The sequence below is a fragment of the Thunnus thynnus genome, chromosome 10 (genome assembly GCF_963924715.1).
Source record: "Thunnus thynnus chromosome 10, fThuThy2.1, whole genome shotgun sequence".
NCBI classification, from domain to species: domain Eukaryota; kingdom Metazoa; phylum Chordata; class Actinopteri; order Scombriformes; family Scombridae; genus Thunnus; species Thunnus thynnus.
This window is the reverse complement of record NC_089526.1, coordinates 16,408,556-16,429,415: the sequence shown is the minus strand read 5'-3', so window position 1 is coordinate 16,429,415 and position 20,860 is coordinate 16,408,556. Positions and strand designations below refer to the sequence as shown.

The 20,860-nt window shown below is 40.5% G+C and overlaps 1 protein-coding gene across 3 annotated transcripts in view; it reads left to right on the top strand.

The window, feature by feature from the left end:
- Positions 1-20,860, top strand: part of adam22 (ADAM metallopeptidase domain 22) — a 69,980-nt gene that overhangs the window by 12,837 nt on the left and 36,283 nt on the right. For all 3 annotated transcript variants that reach the window (XM_067601506.1, XM_067601507.1, XM_067601508.1), the window contains exons 4-6: positions 9,093-9,159; positions 14,741-14,823; positions 18,842-18,905. In XM_067601506.1, the coding sequence (XP_067457607.1) occupies positions 9,093-9,159; positions 14,741-14,823; positions 18,842-18,905 (214 nt within the window). The remainder of the gene's footprint in view (positions 1-9,092; positions 9,160-14,740; positions 14,824-18,841; positions 18,906-20,860) is intronic.

The window sequence follows — 20,860 nt, the reverse complement described above, 5'->3', positions numbered from 1 at the left end:
GAGAATGAGAGCTGCAGCAAAAAGGTGCTTTGTTGTTTCAAACGCAGTGCCGCAGTCCTAGAAACTGACCTATTAGTTTTGCGAGCAGCAGAATTTTAAGCTCTATGATTTGAGGTTTCTTCATAGTTGACTTCTCTTCAATGTTTTTATGTATATAGCCTTGTACCTTTGATTTTTTTTTGAAAGAACCTGGTATTTTCTAACACAGTCTGAGTTACATGTCAATCCAAGCATTGCAGCACAAGTGCTCTAACTGCCCGTCACCTAATATTGTCTATGCAGAAAAATAACGGGTTTTACTTCTGGAAACCTGGGTATCCAAAATATCTCCTCCCACTTCACAAATTTATTAAGCAGCATAGTTTTTTTCCCCGCTGTGAATATCAATTTGGAAGTTTTACTACTCAATAATCTCCAACACAGAAACCAAGTCTCCTGGACAATTTAACAATAATCTCTTGTTCACTTGCAGGACAGATAAGTGCATCAGAAAGCCATTCAGCTGATGGCCTTTTCATGTTTACCTCTCAACTTTGCGGATGTCTGACTTTGAGTGGAGTTTGTGACTTTGGGCATCTGATCTCTAAAATGTGTGTAGGTGTCCGGCTGCCATGGACCGTGAAAGGTGCTGATGCTTTGCTGTTATTGGTGTGTGTCCTGGCACCGTGCGTGTGTGTGTGCTGCTTGTACCTACATGTGCATGCAGCCTTACACATCCACACATATATGATTAAACCCTCTCTCGTGTCCCATTCTACAGTCATTTATCATCCACCCGTGTCTCCCTCCCTGCTTCCTGACATTGCTTGCATCCCAACTCTGCTCTTCTCCGCCTTTTCCACCTCCATCTCTGTCTCTTCTTCTCTGTTCTCAGGTCTGTAATTTATTGCAGAGAGGTGTGATCTGATTTACTGCGAACTTAATGAGAAAACACAGAGAGGGAAGTGTGTGTGTGTGAGAGAGAGAGAGAGAGGGAGAGAGGAAAAGAAAGAGAGGTTGAGAGAGAAATAGTTAAGGATGGAGAGAAAGATAAACTGAAGAGGAGAGATGGAGGGAGATGTGTGAATGTCCTTCATGCACCCTTGAGTCTTGGTGGGTGGGTTGAGTAAGTGTAGGAGATAGGGAGAGATAGTGTTAGAGTATGTGCATGCTTGGGGGAGGTAGGCACTTGAAAGAAAAAGAAAAGAGTCTCCTCTCCTCTCCTCCTACTTTCTTCTTCTTCTTCTTCCTCTATTGCCTCAAGCAGGGCTCCTCGCTCTGATCAGTGTGTCGTGTCGTCTGGTCACACACATATGCACACACTTAAGCTTGTAGCTTTACATAGCGATCACATTGGGAATTGTGTTTGTGAGTTTGTATGTGTGTTTTGAGCTAATGCTCACAAACAGTATATTACTGAGCATGTTTGCCAAGTGGCTCTGCGTTACAGCTATATATATATATATATATATATATATATATATATAGTATATATATATACAGTATATACAGCTGTAAGGGAGTGAGTGCATGTTTGTGTGTAGCTGAGTGTGTTGTAGAGTTTCTCGTGTGTGTGAGGAAGGTGGATACAGAGTGATTTTATAGAGGTGAGCAGGGTTAATTTAGAAGAACAAATACTAGCAGGGATGTTAGCAGTGACAGTGTGTAAATGTGTGTTTATCTCTTTTAGGGGTGTGTGTGTAAGAGATGTGTCAGACTTCAGAGGCCTTGCAGGGCTTCTACAGGAATTTCTGAGAACGGAAACAGCATTAGATTAAGATTTAAAGGATAGGTTCACATTTTTTTCAATTCTCTCTTAAAGTAATACCCACATGCCCTTATGTACATTGAAGCAGTTTTTGGTTGCTGCAGGAATTTTTCCTCTCTATACTGCCCATGAAGAGATCCCTTTATAGTGCATTTCCAGTGTTAGAGTTGAAGGACAAAATCCACAGTCCCTCTTTGCAAAAATGCTAACTTGACACAGTTAGCAGAGTTAGCCAGATCAAGCGAGTGTCTTCCTCAAAGTTGCAGTCTGTTTTAGCAAAAAATATCCTCTTTATGCCATAATTTTTTACCATAATTTTGAAAAATACCCATTTGGTTTGTCTAACTCAGAAGGCTCATAATAACTTCAGCTGAACTTAAGAATGAATTAGAATGACTGTGGATTTTTCTCCCTATCTCTTGTGTTGGGATTGTGTTCAGAGGGGATTTCTTCAAGGCCAGGATGGACAGGAAAAACAATTAGAATGACCAAAAACTGTTTTACTGTGTGTATGCGAGTATTGTTTTAAGGAGAGTCTGCAGCCATGTTAACAGCTACGTGAGGCGGGTCTGCTTTGAGCTAAATGCTAACATCAACATGTTAACATGCTCACAATGACCGTGCTAATCATGCTGATGTTCAGGAGGTATAATATTTACTATGTTCAACATCTTAGTTCAGCATGTTTACGTTCTAACAGTTGCTAATTAGTAATAAACACAAAGTACAGCTAATATTTGATCATAAATCAAAGTATTGGACAAATTAAGATTTTGACCTGATGATGTCACTAGATAAAAAGTAGAGGAATCATCAAATTTATTATAAGTCATCCGGCCGGGCATATGAATGTCCAAATGTCATAGTGGTGCTACAGGAAAAGTCAGAGGATCACCAAAGTCATTGGGATTCATCATCTGAGCACCATGAATATTTGTACAGAATTTCATGGGAATCCATCCAATAGTTGAGTTATTTCAGTATGGACTGAAGTCGTAGAGCACCCAATCGACAGACATAGAGCCATGATGGTAGCATGGTCAAAAATGTTAATCTATCCTTTAAAGGCAGGATTTGTGTCAGTGGACTTTGCCGGATGTCAAACATCGAATCACCAGTTCCCCCTTTTTTGCCCCATCATTCTTTCTCTTTCTTCCAATCTTGTTATATTCCTTTATTTCACTTCCTGTCTCCACTATTCGTCTATTTCCCCTTTCTTCTGTCGAGCTGTCTCACTTGGTATGGAGGATTAGTGGAGACAAAGAGAGATCCAGGAGCCGGCTCTCGCTGAAGACAGTGACAGGAGGAAGACTGTTGTTCTCTCAGCAGGAAAAGATACTAATGCCTCTTTAAAGCCCATTGTCTCTCATAGATTACTCCTTTTCCCTCCGTCACGCTGAATAAAAATCAATCGAAAGTATGGTTTACTGTCAAGAGATTAGCCATTTAACAAAATGTACAACTGTACAAAATCTGATGGAGATATTAGATAGATTGAGAGGACACATATTGATGCACGTAAGGGCATAAAGTAAAGTTACCAAAAAGAAATGAACTTAACAGCTGAACATGAAAAGAAAACAAGGCATGATTACTTGGTCCCAAGTGTACAGGGCTCCAAATGTCTGTCTCTCTGTCTCTATTAACCCTGTTTACACAGCATGGAGTTCACTAACAGTCCACATGTTGTCACAGATACAGATCTGCATGTTCTCCTTAGAGCCCACAACATCCCTTGCCACTGCATAATTCAGGAGTCAACTCTATTTGGCCTGTATGTTGCGTGCTATAGAACCTGCTGCATAATGGACTGAAAACTGCAGAAAGCTGCTTCTAAACAAGACTGAACAGGAATATGAGCTTACTTTCTCGCTATTAGCTTGTCTTTTATATTCTGTTAGCATCAATATTTCTTGTTTGTGAGCATCAGTATTCCCTGTGCAATAAGAGGACGGATCCCTGTGAGCACGCTGGTGGAATTGCATGTCTGATAAGTGATTGGAGAGTGAATGAATTATAGCCTGGAGACCTTTAATGAGGCCTCAGTGGGAGGGAGGGTGAGGCACGGATTCGGGTGGTGGGGGGCGGTGGTGGTGGGCAGGTGAGAGCAGCTGCAGCTTTCCCTAAAGAGAAACCTCCTCCCCCGCTTTCTCTTCTCTCCTTCACTCCTTTTCACATCTTTATTTCTCTTATCCACCTTTCCATGTTGCTGCATCCCTCCCCCTACCCCCCATGCTTTCTCCGCTGCACTTATCCTTTCTCCTGTCTGGCTCTCTCTTTCCCTCAGCACTCCCCCATCCTCATTACAGACGCCTGACACAGCACATGTTCAGTCCTTTGTGTAGCGGTGCCCTTTTATTACCAGGTTAAATGGCAAATCCATATATGGAGCAGAAGTCCATTTGATGACTGCAGTGCCCATGTGCAGATGTGTATGGATGTATGGATGCGTTTGATTAATTTTGAAGCTTCATATATATATATATATATATATGTGTGTATATATATATATATATATATATATTTGTGCAGGTGCTTATGTTTGTGTGCTTTGGGATGTTGAGTGTATTAAGAAGAGTCTTTGAAAGCAGCTAGATTGGCTCGTGTGAAAGCAGTGAAAAGCCTGGTACCTCAACACTTGTGCCAATTCGTGCACACACACATAAACATTGGTCCTGCCAATCTAGCCTTTTTGTGCTCCTTTTTCATCCCAGTGCCATGGCGGTGCCTGGCGACACAGACCGTGAGAGGAATTTTAGACCACACGGAAAACTTTAGTTTATGTGTGTGTGTGTGTGTTTGTGTGTGTGTGTTTGTGTGTGTGTGTGTGTGTGTGTGTGTGTGTGTGTACGATTCACCTCAGGAGATCGAACTGGGTTGCCACAGCAGATGTCATTGCCCAGAGCAACTTGCAACAAAATGCTTAAAAGGGAGGATAAAGTTTGATATGACTGACAGCCAGACGGACTCGGTGCACTCAGTCGGTTTTCACCTCCTGAAGACCCACTTAATAAAATTGAATAAGTCTTTTCAGTGCAACATTTTCCCAGCTGGTTTAGTGTATGTGCGTGTGTGTGTGTGTGTGTGTGTGTGTGTGTGTGTGTGTGTGTGTGTGTCTGGGCTGGCCGACATTAAAGGGGAGAGAAAGTGAGATAGGGATGTGATTACTATGTTTTAAGTTGGCTATGAAGTGTTGTAAGCTGAAGTGGAGGGTGTCTGTGGATCCACCTCTGAAATCTCCTCTAGGCCTGATTGACAGCTGGACGCCATCTCGCTAGACAGATGTTGCTGTGGCGGGGGAACCAAGAAAACTCTCAGAGTATTTATAAAAAGCAATGAACTGAGAATGAGAGTAACAGACACCAAACAGAAAATTAGATGAAAAGAGATGTGGGTACTTTTCGCTTCATCTCCGTTTCATCCACACATCTGGTTCCCTTAAGTGCCAGATGCTACACAAATATGCGTGACATGAGATCATAAATCTGTTACTTTAAAGTCTTGAATATTGTGGTGATGACGTGATAAGTCATTACATTTTGTGTGTACAATTGCCTCCGTTTCCATTTTCCTTCTTTGTGTTTTTTCTTGTTAATGAAATCCTCAGCTTCGTTGTATAAACCACCTCCCTCTGATCATCATTTATGTTGAAAGTTTGCAGCGTTTTCGTCTGCAGGGAGATGGATCACATGCAAACAGCAGCATGAGCATTAGCCTGTGTGTGTATTTCTGTTTGTTTATATATCAAAGTGAAACTACAAAGACGTCTCTCACAGCCGTGCATTTATATCTATATTGTACCCATGTTAACGGGAAGAGGGGGGTACTGTATGTGTGTCTACATCAGTGTGCGTTAGTATGGGGGATGGGGTCGCGCCGAACAGCGTGAGCAAGAGGCTGAGTTTGCGTCTTTGTCTGTCAAATAAATTATTTAAATCCCATAACAATTAAAGCTGAAATCTGTTATCGGCGTCCTCCATTAGAGGCCCGTGTGTCTGCCTTGCTGCTTCAGTATGCTTCTCGCTTGCTCCCCCCGTCTGAGCTCAGCGTGGGGCCGGATAAAGATCACAAGCTCTGAATCTTAAACACACAACCCAGCAGAACAAAGGCTAACAGCGCGACTGTGACCCAGGGACTCACACACACACACACACACACACACACACACACTGAACATCTTCATCACAGGAGCGTATGAATATTTTGACAGCGGTTCTTTTTGATGCAAAATGTTGATAAAATGTTTCTCGAGAGCCACGTGTGTTTAATTTGTATGACAGAGGTTAGTTGTCAGTCTGAGGTTGGAGGGTGTGAAGTGTGTAGAATGGGGATTGCCTGTTTTTTAAGCATACGATAGATGTTCCAGGGTTTTTTCAGGAAGGAGTGTATGATGGGATATCTGTTAGAGCTCTGTATTCACACCTTGTCCCCCCCCCCCCCTTTAACGTTTGCAGCCTCTCTTCCTTTCTCTCTCGTTATTCCCCCCTTGGCGGTCATTCCCTCCCCCTTTCCATTTTATCTCACTCTCTCTCCTCTTTCCATGCATGTTTTTTATTGCCATAGCAAACTGCCCATTAGTCTTAGAAAGGAGCCTCCTTCCTGTGCGTGCCTGTGTGTGCTGATGTCAGGGGTTTCATTCGATTGATATACTGTGTATCATTTTTGAAAAACTTTAGCCTCCTGAAAGAAAGCAGTTATTTGAAAAAACAAAATTTATCACCATTCTCACCATAAGTAACTGATTTCTCTTTACTTTCTACACTGCAGTTGGTCCTTTTGTCAGGATATCCCCATTTTTAAATTGCCGGATATAGAAATGAAACTATTAACACCTTGAAACTATTTAAACACCCTGATATGCAGCAGTATCAAGATGTTACCTGCAAGAGGTTGACAAAAATACAGAAACACTTGATGAAAAATAACTTGAAGTGTCTGTTTCAAAGCGAAAAAGATGAATATTAGTTTGCATGCCAGTAAACATGCAACCTAATAGAGCCACCTTGACTAATTTTATATATATTTACATAGTTCTACATAGAGCTGTTTGGAGCTTGTCTCATGTCAAAAGTTAAACTAAACTATCAAACTTAGCTGTAATGTAATGTAACAAACATTTAGGGTATAAAAACTACTATATCCTGAAAGGATGGATGCTTTGTATAGCACATCTCTCCATGTTATATTTTTTTTATCAACTCTATGTACTCTTGTATAGGTAACTAATCAGTCACCGAGAACCAAGTTTTCAGTTTAATGTGTTCTAAAATTTCTGTTACTTTTCTCTTTTCTTGTGTGGATCTTACCCACACCAACTAAAAATTAAAATTAAAATTAAAATAAAATTAAGATGTGATCTTTAAGCATTTTGCTAAAAAGAGAAGGATTATTAAAAATAACCAGCACTATAATATCAAAACACTGAACACTGTCTTCTTTCCTTATAAATTATTTATTGTTGGATTTATTTGTTTTTTCCTATTATTGCATTTTTTCCCTAATATTTTTCTCCATAAATACTCACTAGAGCACCCAATGTATATTAATCCACAATGGCAGATAGTCCCAAACAAATGCACCATTGCAGAATGACATCGTGGATACAAGTGGCTGTGAGTTTCCTCCGGAGGGTGGCTGGGCTCAGCCTGAGAGATAGGGTGAGGAGCCGCTGCTCCTTCGCATTGAAAGGAGCCAGCTGAGGTGGTTTTGGCACCTGAATAGGATGCCTCCTGGACACCTCTTGCTGGAGGTGTTTCAGGCATGGTAGGAGTACTGGTAAGAGACCCCGGGACAAACCCACAACACACCGGAGGGACTACATATCTCTTCTGGCCTGGGAATGCCTTGGGATCCCCCGGGAGGAGATGGAAGGTGTTGCCTGGGTGAAGGATGTCTGGGTTTCCTTACTCAGTCTGATGCCACTGCCACCTGGTCCCAGATCAGTGGCAGAAAATGGATGCATGGATGGATTCCAGTTTGAGTAAAAAACTACAGTGCCCCACTAGTTTAAAAAATAAAACTAAACATTTGTGATGCATTTTTAAAGATTTACATCTTCAGTGGCGACCAGTGGGCATAGGACAAACAGGATAGTGAAAAAGTGAAAGACGGACTAATTTATTGTTGGCTTTGGACTTTTCATTACACTTTTTTGACGATAATCATCTCTTGAGGGCGGGCATTTTTTATATAATCTTAATTAATTCAGTGATATGATCTTTATTATTATATTGAGTGTGTAATTTACACATTTGCATTGTTTGGTAAAACATAATTTTCTTCACATTTCACCTACATTTTCCATCCTTCACTGTGTCTTCAAACACTTAACGTGACATTGAAAAAGAGTCTTGTTTGTGTGGTGAAAATCCGTCCAATCTACTGGAAGTTGACAGGAGTTGATTGACGGCTCTCTGGTTTAGTGTGGCAAGTGGTCTGTTCAGATAGCGCACACTGTTTCAGTTATACATTTTTGTGTCGAGTCCTGACTGATAAATGCTTATCTCTCCTGGTCCACTTGTGTCTCCAGGTGCAAAGTTGGCTGCATTTGTTCTCAGCATTTGCATAGTGTGTGCGAGTGTTTGTGTGTATCAGAGCCTCAGGTTACTGTTGACTCTAAAGAAATAAAAGCACACTCCTACGCTTCCCTATGTTATGTATGCATGAATGTGTGTGTGTGTGTGTGTGTGTTCAGGGCACCTATTTGTGAGATAAGACATACAACAACAACAATAACTGTATTATATTTTGAAATAAGCTGAAGAGAAGACAAATCCCCATTCATATGCCGCATTCCTTTGTGTGTGTGTGTGTGTGTGTGTGTGTGTGTGTGTGTGTGTATGTGTGTGTGTATGTGTGTGTGCACACTACACCTCATACATCTCTGTCTCAGATTGGGCCTGCAGTGTGTATCTCCATTGGGATTCTTGGGTCCAGCTTGGCTGAGAGAGCACACGCAGACTGATTTCCTCTTACTTATGCCACTCTTTCTCTTCCCTACTCTCTCAATTTATTTCCTGCCTCTTTCCTCTTCTGCCTGAGCTGCTTCTTTTACTCCTCACTGACCTTCACTTGTCCTTCACTCCACTGATAGACACACACACTCCAGACATTTGCTAGAAGGCTGGATTTGTATAATTGTGTTTGTGTGAGTTTGCGTGCTGGAAATAGCCTCGTCCCTGTACGATGGTCATAATTAGCCAAGCTGATTCTCTGAAGCTCTGTGCTGCCAAGACGGAATATAGTCATTCTATAAAATACAAGCATGCTTGTAAACTGAGTGACACTTGAATGAAAATCACAAATTTTCAAACTTTTCTTCTCTTTTTGTCTTCTCTGTTCCCAGTGATCTGCTGTCGTCGGGGTACGTGGAGAGGCATTTGTCAGAGAAAGGCAAGACTGTCGTCACCAATGTAAGATTCTGCAAATCATCCCTCCTGATGCTCACTCACACTATTAGACTCTGTGCACTTAGAATGGAAACCTCATTGTTATTATATTGCCCAGGTCTTGAAATTAAAGGAAAATTCTAGTTTATTTCAACCTGACGTATTTTCCGTAGATGTGGCCATTGTGACTCAACGGGTCATGCTAACTTCAGACTTTCCACCTCCGTTGTAGAGATTCAGCGAAATGAGGACTCGTGCAAAACACCTATATGAGATCAAGCTACAGGAGCCTCCTACAGCTCTCCAAAAATACATGATGTTTATATGAATCATTTCAAATACTTGTCTCTGAGTCCGACTGAAAGTAAACACAGAAAATAGCTGCATGAAAGGTCAACTTGCTGGTTGATCTAATGATTTGTTTACTTGTGTGAGGCTGACTTTCACTTTTGTTATACTGTCTTTTAGGGAAACTCTAAAAGCTAAGTGCAATGGGAACTCTGGCCCTGTTTGGGACTGTCTCATCCATTATGTGGGATACAGTCCCAACCTATCCTGTAGAAAAGCTCCAGGAAGTGACTGTGTGCTGCTCTTTAACGGAGATGGAGCGGTTAACCAGATGTACATGAACCAATCTGTTAATCTTCATCCTTCAGGTCTTTGCTCTCGTAAAACTTAAAAGTACAGTTTGAAAACATTTAGATAATGCATAAATCGCACCTTTGTGTCGCTTATCTAAGTTTGTTTTCGAGTGTGGAATTGACTCATTTTTGCCTCTTGTGGCTGTTGGGGGGAAGAACACCCACTATGAACATGGACGTCAACTACATCAAGTATAATGAGCCCATTATGGTTTGGTGCACCAGAATAAGGCGAAGAAGACACTGCACTCTACAACTTACTTTTCAGTTTTACAAAAGAGATGACTTTAAAGATGGGGGTTAACTGTTTAAAATTTATTAAGTTAACTTGTTTAACCACCTCGCCCCCGTTCACACAGTTGCTTACCGGAGCTTTTCTATGGGAGAGTTCGGGGCTGTCTCCCACACTGTGGATGGGACAGTCCTGAACGAGGCTATGGGAACACAGTGCTAACACGTTCGGCATAACAGCTTTATTATTTTACAATATGTCAGTCTTGTGTGTACAGATTGTTATGCTGCCCCCAAGTCGCAGAAAAGTCAATCAATGCAGGTATAAGAAAAACAACTGCCCAACAAGTGGAAAGGTCACTTGCTGTAATTCTGCCTCTTCCTGCTGTTTCAAGCTGCAAGGCAAAGGAAAAATAAGTAGAGCCCCTACAGCAGCATCACTTTTACCTTGGATGCACCATTTGTTGATCACCAGCTCATGTTTCCTAATTTTATTGAGAGCCGATCACAATGTGGGCAGACTTTAGATAATGAGAACCCCTCTTAATGTCAAATATGAATGCAAAGGCCGATCAGATGTCTTTATCCAGATACAGATCACATACTATACTACCACTTCACCCCAGTAACAGATGTTTAATGTCTTGTAAAATATCTGATTCCAAAAAGCAAAGGGGCTGAATCAGCTCCACTGAAGATTTGCCGTGCTGTGTATTAGTGTAATTTCAGCTGTAATTTCCTGTCGACCCTGCAGGTTCTGAGCCTTTTATATGTTAATCAATGTGTTCATTTGCACAAAGAGACATCACACACCATCCAGCCATCCAGTCTTTGTTCAGTTTTGATTTCAGTGGAGCTGTGGCTGTGGCCTAAAACTTCAACTAATGTGAGATTAATATTGCAGTGATAATCCTCTAGAATCTGGACTTCCATTACAGGACACCCACTGAGGCGTCGTGTTACATCACATAAGTGGGGGGATCATAATGGTCAGGATTTACTCAGCTAAGCAGCAGATTAGTGAGATATTAAATACTTTACAGAGAATGATCCAAATTATCACACCACATATTATATGATGTGGTCACTTGTAATTATAGTACTTATTATAAAGTAATCTGTCTGTGAATTAACTCACCTTGTGGATGAACATCCAGAATGTCTGCAGTTTTCTGTCATCATAGTTTCCTTTTTGAATAGTGGAGAGAATAAGAGACTCTTCATTAATGGCAGCTGTTCCTGCGACAAGTCCATGTTTGCTTATGTAGTACACAGATAGTAGTAGTAGTACAAACTGTAAGATGAAGTAGCAGTTAGAGCTTTCCATTCACAGTTAAAGTTCAAATCTGAAGTCCTTGTTCAGCACAGAAAACCCTCCAAAGTTTAGCCAACGTTAATGTGATGCAACAGCAGTCTATATTCACGTTTTCAAGTCCTTATTGTAAAAATTGACAGCATTTTTTATTGCTAAAATAAGCCAGAGTAGAGAAATGAGGAATAAGGAAAGATTGCACCCAATTCAGCAGTAAAAATTCTGAAAACGCCTTTACTTTACTTCTTGAGACTGCTATAGGACTATTTTGGCTCAAATATAGAGTCCTTTTTTGTGCTGAACAAAGATTGTGTCAATTGCACTGAACTGTAGAAGGAAAGCTGGAGCTTTATGTCCAGTAAAGATAAAGGTTTTGGCTCTTACCTATTGTGCAAGGAGTTGGCGATGTGGATAATTCCTCTATCACAGAACTGCCACGTTGATATAGATTGTTACATTGTACATTTCCTAGAAAGTAAGTTGACAAATTGACAGGAAGCTGCTAATCCAATTCAATTCAATTCAATTTTATTTATATAGCTCCAAATCATAACAAAAGTTATCTCAGGGTGCTTTTCACATGGAGCAGGTCAAGATTGTGCTCTTTAATTTAGAGAGACCCAACAATTCCCCCATGAGCAAGCACTTCAATACCTAAAAATTCAAGGTATTTCATCACAGTGATGCAAAAATTGTATAAAATCACATGTCAAAAAGCAATCCTGCTCATTGATTTGCGACACTACCCTCAATGTTAAAAGAACAGATACTGGTATAAACAGTATGGCAAAATATTGGGTTGCTCAATGACAGGGACAGACTTATCAAGTGCTGCATCAAGTGTAAATACACTTTCTGTCTCATGAATAGTAAAGTATGGTGTACGTTTGTGTAATTTCCATGTCTGTTTTCGTATCTCATTAACTCGCTCAAACTTTCACAGACATTCAGAGGGCAGAGTGTCCTACTTGTTTACCAAGTGTCTGACCCTGACCTTTTCATTGTGCATTGTGTTGTCCAGATTAGATGATTAATTACTCCTATATGGGTCTTAGGAGATCACAGATAAGACCAATTTAGCAACACACACACACACACACACACACACAGACGCTGAGGATGTACCCACAGCGCTGGGTTTTGGGTGTTTCTTGCTTTGATGAGAAGTGGAGCAGAAGGTTCAGGGCGACAGGCGGAGCAGAGACGCTGGGATAGTAGAGCACAGCGCCACTTATAAATAGCTTCTCTCTCTCCCTCAACCTCTCAGTTTCTTCACTCACTCTACCTCTCGCTACCCAACCTCTCTATTTTCATCTGTAGCTGCAGTCGGGTTTATCAACTTCAGCCTCTTCTCTTTCACCTCATTTTAGCATTTTTCCTGTTCCTCTCTTACCAATATTGCACTTCTGTTTAGTTTTATTTTCCAATTCTGGTCACCTTGGATGAGACAGTGTATAAAGAGAGAGACAGACAGAGGCAGGGTTAGTATGACAAGCCCAGCGCAAGAGCTGATAGCTTGTTTCCTTCGTCCTCTAAGAATCAGATTCAGAAATGATAGCTAAGAGTGACATAATTGGGAGACAGAGAGAGAGCTGAGAACCGCAACACTCGAGAACAAAGAAGAAAACAAATCAAACTCAGCATGACTGATGCAATTTCACTTCCATAATTCAATGATAACAATTTATGGAGAGGAGTTGCTCACACGCACACACACACACACACACGTTTGTATTACTACATACTTGTGAGGACCTGTTTTTTGATACTCTCAACTTCAACTGTAAAATATATCAAACTGTGATTCCTGTAAACTTAAAATAGATTTTAAAGGAAGTTTGCACCAACAAAATGGAATTTCCTCATATTACTATAATTGTGAAACATATGGCCAAAAGTATGTGGACACATATACTTCCACAATATTTTTTTCTTTCTTTATTTTTTCTTTTTTTATTTAACAGCTGAAAGTGCGGAGACAAAAAACAAGAGCACACCACAAGATGTAGTGTGCATCTTAACCATTAGGCTACCTGGGCGCACCACACATGTCCACATAATGTCTCAAGTTGGGAATGGAGTCTAGTCATCGCTGTGTAGTTGCTAGGCAACAAGTGGAGATTCCAGGAAGTCACTGCATCCAGCTGGTGTTTGCTAAGAAATAGTTCCAGTATGTAAATCCTCATTAAACCAAAACTTGTCATTTTCACATTACTGGTTGTTTACAGATTAAAACAATGAGATATAACATGTTAATTAGTGAGCCTTAGAGATGTTGGCAGGTATATTTTTAAACTTTGGAGAGACCTAGGCTAGCTGTTTCCAGTCTTTATGCTATGCTAAGCTAATCACCTCCAGACTCTAGCTTCTTAGTTGACACAAAGACATGATAGTGGTGTTGATCTAAATCTCAGCATGAAATAGAGTACTGTATTTCCCCAAATTTCAGACTACTCCTCTAAGGGAAATCTTAATACTACAGCTTGGGGAGGGCTCTTTCCTGTTTTAACATGACAATGCTCCTGTGTACAAAACAAGGCTAATAAAGAAATGCTTTCCTGAGTTTAGAGTGTAAAACTGGCCTTCAAACAGCCCATTTGAGTCAAGGCCTTATCACCCAACATCACTATTGCTCTTGTGGCGTAATGGGAGCAAATCCCTACAGCTTTGGAATGAGATGTTCAACATATGGGTGTAATGTTCAGGTAACTGTCCACATACTTTTAACAACAAGCACGTGCACCCTCACTCAAATCAATAAGGCGGGGATGGATTGTGAAGGAACCCGCAGAGAGAGCTGGAGATTGAAGTGGACGTAGCGGTGCGTTGCTGTGCACAGCATCAGACTGTAGAGCAGAAATTGATCCTCCGATAAAAGCTGTGTTTCCTCAGGGAGACCGGCTTCCTGCTTAATGGCTGTTAGGCAGCAAGAAATGGACGAGGAAGAGATGGCCTGCAGAGCACTTAGACACTTAGACATCATACACGTCTATAGAAAATGAATGTGTGTTTACGGTTGCAGTGAGAGGAAGAGAAGCACACCATATATATGTATAGATAGGGAGTGAAGAGAGGGAATATATGGTTGATGGTGAGGAGTGACAGAGATGGGAAAAAAAAGTGACCAAAGTTGTGGCTTCCTACCACTGAGAAGCTGGGATGGAGAGGAGTGAAGGCACAGTTAACATATAGAAAGTAGGAAGTGAATGGGTTAAGCTCAAAGTGCAAAAGACCACGCAAACACACAGATACAGTACGTGCACATATCTGCACCACTTTAAATGTGTGTGATTGACTCATTTCCTGATGGTATGTGCATCAAGTGGAAAATGTCATTCTCTGTTTGAGCGTATGAGACATTTTAGGAGGCAACCACGTGTATGATCTTAATCTGTGTGTGTGTTTGTGTATTTGCTCACAGGGCGGAGAGCACTGCTACTATCAGGGCAAGGTCAGAGACATCCCTCGCTCCTTTGTGGCTCTCTCAACCTGTCACGGATTGCAGTAAGTACAAATAATATTTCTGTGTTTGTGTGCAGGTGTGTCGTTGTTTTTCAGTCAACATTGCTGTCCCTGTGTGTCCAGGTCCTGGGCCTTGCTCCCATTTAGCCATTATGGGACAATGTAATTAGTTTTAGCCGACCTGTCTCTGTCCCTGCATTTTTTGTTACAGAGGTTATCATTCACGCAGACAGCTGCTGCTCAGACACCTTCTCTTCTCTTCTCTTCTCTTCCTTTCTCTTCTCTTCTCTTCTCTTCTCTTCTCTTCTCTTCTCTTCTCTTCTCTTCTCTTCTCTTCTCTTCTCTTCTCTTCTCTTCTCTTCTCTTCTCTTCTCTTCTCTCTCGTTGTTATTTTTAGAGTTTGTGCTCTAAAGCAGCGCTCTGTCAGAGAGACGGGTCAGAAACAAGGCCTGCTGGAAGGAATGCATGTACACTGTATACGTGTGTTATGTGTTTGTATATGTGTGATTGTGTGTGTATATATGTGTGTTCATATATGCAGAGAGGAGATGCAAGATGCAGACATGCATTATGTGGTAATGAAATGTTATTGTGAGCAGACAATGCACCATTTGCATAAAAAGACACCTATGAATAATAAGATATAAAACATTCACATGTATTACCGTTTTCCTAGTTGCTTACACATATTTCCTGAAAGGAAAACAGCCTTGGCCAAACCTCAGACTTTTTAACACAGTATATACTGTATGATAAAGCACTGCTGACTGCTTTATTCATTCATTAATCCTTATATTCATGGTGTGATTATGCTTGTGTGAGTCTGCATCTCAAGGACTGCGTGTTAATTAATGTTTTGTTGTCATGACTGGACATTTTCATATTGAACAGTGATTCCTCTATGAAAACAGAGAGTCGTGTAGTAGGTTTTTCAATGAAAACAATCATATTGATACAGGTGAATAAGTTAGTAATAGACACTTTCTTTTGGTTTCACATTCAAGGTTTTCTGTGTTATGACGTGTGTGCATGTGATGATAAAGAGGTCTAAACTTTATGAAGTCTGTTGCTATAAATGTAAAGAGTCTAAAACATCTTTCACATCTGTGTATTGTTGACAGTACACTATTTCCTCTAATTATCCCCTCAGTTGTTTCTGAATACATTATTGATCAGTCTTGGTCCATTGTGCTTTATTTAAAGCTTGTTTCAGCTTGATATATCTTCATTCAGCATAACGTCAGGCTAAATAAACCAAATAATCAGTACATCAAAGTAAATTCAACTAACTATGGTTAGTGGGTGGAATCAGATTGATACTTGCTGAATGAGCTAAATTAAAGTTAGGCTTTTAATAACGTTTGCATATTTCATGGGATTGTGGCAATGTTGGGAAATGTGTCAGCACAGTGAATTATGTAACAGCACGCACAAAATAATGAAAAGTAGGGCATAAATTAATCAGATCCAAACAAGGTAAATGTGTTGCACATGCAGTACCACCTCATGTATAGAACATAATAATAACTAAACCGAAATCTTACTTACTATGATAGTGTATAGTATTGGTTATTGAAATCTCAAAGTTTGGAGGTTCTCATTGCTGATCTTCTTAATGTGGAAAGAAATACACAAACTGACATTATAAAGGAGGCAGAGACACACCCAGAATGCCCTGTGTGTGTATGTGTGTGTGAATGTGTGTGTGTGTTTGCGTGTGTGTGTGTGTGTGTGTGTGTACGTAGGATAGAGAAACTGAGAGATGGAGGGAGTTAAAGGAGTGTATAGTGCTGTTGAGGGTTAGACATTAAAGGGAGAGTATTTCAGTTATGCTGAGTCAGGTATTTACCATAATAGATATATCCTGCTCTCTCCTGTGTCTCTCTGTCTGTCTTAACTCTCGTTCTCTCTCTCTTATACACACACAAACACACACACACACACTTTCTCTCACACACAGAAACTTTACACTGCAACGCAATAGGCTTTTAACTGCATACAGAGGGATAGTGCTCTCAGCTACATCCATCATATGAGATGAAGACGGTTCAGGTTCCTGTTAGAAACATCAGGTTCTTCACATTTGACTGAAATGAAAATGCTCATACTGATTAAAAATGATTAGCTTGAACAGAAATGCATATAATGTTGAGCTGAAAATTAGACAGTACAGCAATAAGCTTAATCTGGGACACTTTAGATGTTGCCACTAGTGTAAAATTACATTAAGACTCCTTAAAATGTGTTAAATCTGAAGCATTTCTCTATAACATTAAATATTAATGACTACATAAGCAACAATCAAAGTTAGAGTCAGTAAAACACCCTTAAACACCCTTACAAAAAGTTTAACATACAAAACTCAGCTAATCTGCTAAATCAGGACTGTGTGGGTGTGGTTTTATCGGTATCATCACGTTTTTCCAACTGAGTCACACTGACTTCACCCCATGAATGCATTATAGGAACTGGATACCGCCTGACACAAACGTTTTCTAGCTTCTGGGTTTGCTCCTGTATTTTCAGCCCACTGAATATGCGCGGTAGTGTTTTTCCTGCTGGCCCCGCCCGCGTGGCCCCTGCTCGGTCCCTACATTGGGATGATGTCACACACTTTAAAATCGCTTTTCTAAGCTCCGGGAAAGTTTATTTTAAAATATTAAACCTTCATGGTTTGAATATTCGTAATACAAAGAGTAATAATTTACCTTATTTGAAGTTCGAGGTCTCCTGTCAGCAGTTGTATAGATGTCTCTGTTATAGTGGTAGTTTATGGGGCAAATGCTTTTTACCACGAGTGGCAATTGGAAAAAATTGCCAGCAGGGCTGAGCAGCCAAATCCATCTCCCTTAATACATCCATGCTTCAAGCCAGTGAGAAGAGCACAGAAAAAACAAAAACTCAGAACAATTAACTCAGAAAATAGGTTTAAACAATGGAACTACTGGGACTCTTCCCTTGTTGTCTCATTGTAGAATGACCAGTGTTTGGTTTGTGTTGTCACAAAATCTATAAAATCAATCAGATTCTCAATTTTAACAGTTAAAATTGTTTAAAAAATACAGCTACTTTACTGCAGTAAGTGTTAAATATAATATTCTGCTCCATACTGATATAATAATAGACACTGTCTCTCTCTATGTGTGTGTAATCTGCTGTAAGTGCAATGTTGGACCAGGACAGAGAGCGTGTCCTGAAGGTGAATTCTGTATGTTGAAGAAAGAGGCAGAAAAAAAAGAGTTGGAAGAGAAAGACAGATTGCGGGTACATGCAGTGTTTAGCCTCCCGACTTCACAGTTTGACCTAACCAATCTCCTAAAAGCTTCAGATAAAGTTAATTAACAGATGATGTCCTGTCCGCTCATGTGCACATGTGCATACACAGGCGGGCAAAGACAAGAAGACCTTCATCCAGCTGCTTAATGAGAAATTGATCTCCGTCTTTTTAAAATGATTGCTTGTTTAGAGCTTGTGCATGTGTTTGTGTGTCGTGGCCTCTTTCTCTCATACTTTTATGTGATGAATGCATTTAGAGTTTTTGTTTGAGGTCATTACATTTTTCGATAATTGTTAAAGAGGATGGCCATTTCTGCATAATGCACTCTTTTTAAAGAAGTCTGAGTCATTGCAACTCAGCGAGCCTACAGTGGTCAAGTAGTCCTTACTCTGTTATTGTTCCAGAGATAACATCCTTAGGTGACCTTTAAGTTATGCTGTGTGGGTGGATTCCCTGAGATGATTGGATGACCTTTTGTTTCACATTATCCTCCACCCCTCCTAAGCCCTACATATGCCAAATACAGGAGCAAGGACAGTAGAGTATCCTGTCCAAAACTGCACCTCGTCAGAGTACATTACAGTTATTATTCTGAGAAATGCTCCAATAATACAATAACCCCTCTGGGCAAGTACTGCAAATGGTTAATCAATCACGCTGATAGCTGAGGAGGAGTGGAATTCAGATGCATTATTCCATTTAGTGATGAATAAAACAACAGCAACTGGTGTTAATATGTGCTTTCTCCTTCTCCTCTCCTCTCCCCGCCTCTTTTGCTTTCAGTGGAATGTTTTTCGACGGCAATCACACCTACATGATTGAACCTGGAGGAGAGGGCAGCAGCAATGTAAGTACTCTGCAGATCTACACACTCTAGAAGCTGGAGATGGTTCTTCTCAGGGAGAGGGGTTATCAATTTGTTCCTCCGTCTTTCCACATCCAGCTGCCTCTCAGTCACATCGGATTGTCAGCGGTGGTCAGATTGTGTGCGCAGCAGGTAGTGAGTGAGAACAGTTTTCCTGGTGTTACAGGATTCACACAAGGGGTCAGTTATTGTCGTGAGAGGACCAAGAGACAAAGCCAGCATCAGTTACAGATCACACACCACTACAGATCGTCGCCACTCTTCCTAATGAATCTATGAGTGCGGCCTCAGGCACAGAGAGCTTTGCTGGGTTACAAAGCCTGCAGACAGCGGAGAAAGCCTACGGCCAATTAGATAATAACAATTACAGGCGTTATGGTCGAAACGATAGGACGGATCTGAGATTGTCCGAAGACGACTTGAGCATGAGAGTGAGAGATACTGTGTGTGTGACTTCCTTTCTGCTCTAATTAAAACGTCCAGGAGAAGTGTGTGTCTAGCGTTAATCAGAAAAGGACGAAAGGAGACAAGATAAGAGAGGTCAGGGGTTCGTGTATGTCTCCATATGTGTGTGTTAATGTGTGCGTACTTGTGTGGAAATGTGTTTGTGCACTCCTGGGTGTTGGTAGGACGGCCTGGCACACAGAGCTACTTAAGATTTATTCCCATATGACAGTTTTAGTGCCAGTGGTGCTGAAGGAGCGGGCAAAGGAGAAAATAGAGAAAGGACAGATTAAAAGTGCAAATGAAAGGCTGAGAAGAAGAATGTTAACTGAAAAAAAGGGTGAGAATGAAGCAGGTAGAGGGAGGTGACGCTCAGCTATAGAGCAAAAAAGAAAAACCGCAACATTGCTGGTGAAAGAAGTGCAATTAGTTTGTTTGTCATTGTATCTTCTGGAGAGAAACTGCAAAATGAGAATAACTAATTAGTTTTGTAATGATAGCTTCTATATCACAGTCATGCAATAGTGATAAAGGAGCAGATATTCGAATGCAACAGACTATTCTGACAGACAGAGAAAGAAAGAACAAAAACAATGCCTCACCCCACTGGCTTTATTTCACATCTGTCACAGTTCTTTCTCTGCTGCCTCCTTTTCTGGCCTCTTCGTCTCTCCTCTGCCTCCGTCATTCCTCTCCAATGTTTTCTGGACAGACTGAATTATTCAAGCGAAGAGAGAGAGAGAGAGACAGAACTGAGAACATTGCTGCAGCACTCCTCTTCAGAGATACAGTCTCTTGGTCACTTTTTCTTGGTCACTCGCTCTCATTCACGCAGACACAGTGATGTAAAATAGATGTAAAAATCTGAGGAGATTATCTCTATGAGATCTATTAGTATAGATGGTTTAGTTTTTATTCATGTGTCATGCCAAACTTTTGACCCGTCATACACGGGATTACAAAACATCACTGTGTAAACATGAAAAGTGCAGCAATGGCATCTATTTGGTAACACATATACAAAGCTGAGAGAGATTATAGAGATTATATAAATACACATTTACACACTGTATATCATTTAAACAGATGTTAATGTACAAAATTTGAAATAAATTGTTTCTATTGTAAATAGAAAACTAACTTTTTATGCTATAAGCCAAATTTTAGCTCTTTATCAGGCTCAATTTTTAAAAAATATAGCGAACTTTCATATGTGAATAGTCAACTCAGTCTTTGTGTATCATCTATGTTTAAACAAGAGTCTCCAGTAATACTAGCGGCTCTGTGAGGCTCTAACACTTATTGTAAAGTAAAGACAATCAATTTATTAGATGTCAGATTTCAACTGGGCACACACATAAAGATCTAACTTCTTACTGGAGGTAAATATTAAACCATAATTCTCTGTAATTTAGTCCAAGCATGGAAGCGGTTTTGGCGAACATTTGGCATGTGGCTTGTTAGCAGTGATGGCTTTGTTGGCTTGTTAGGTG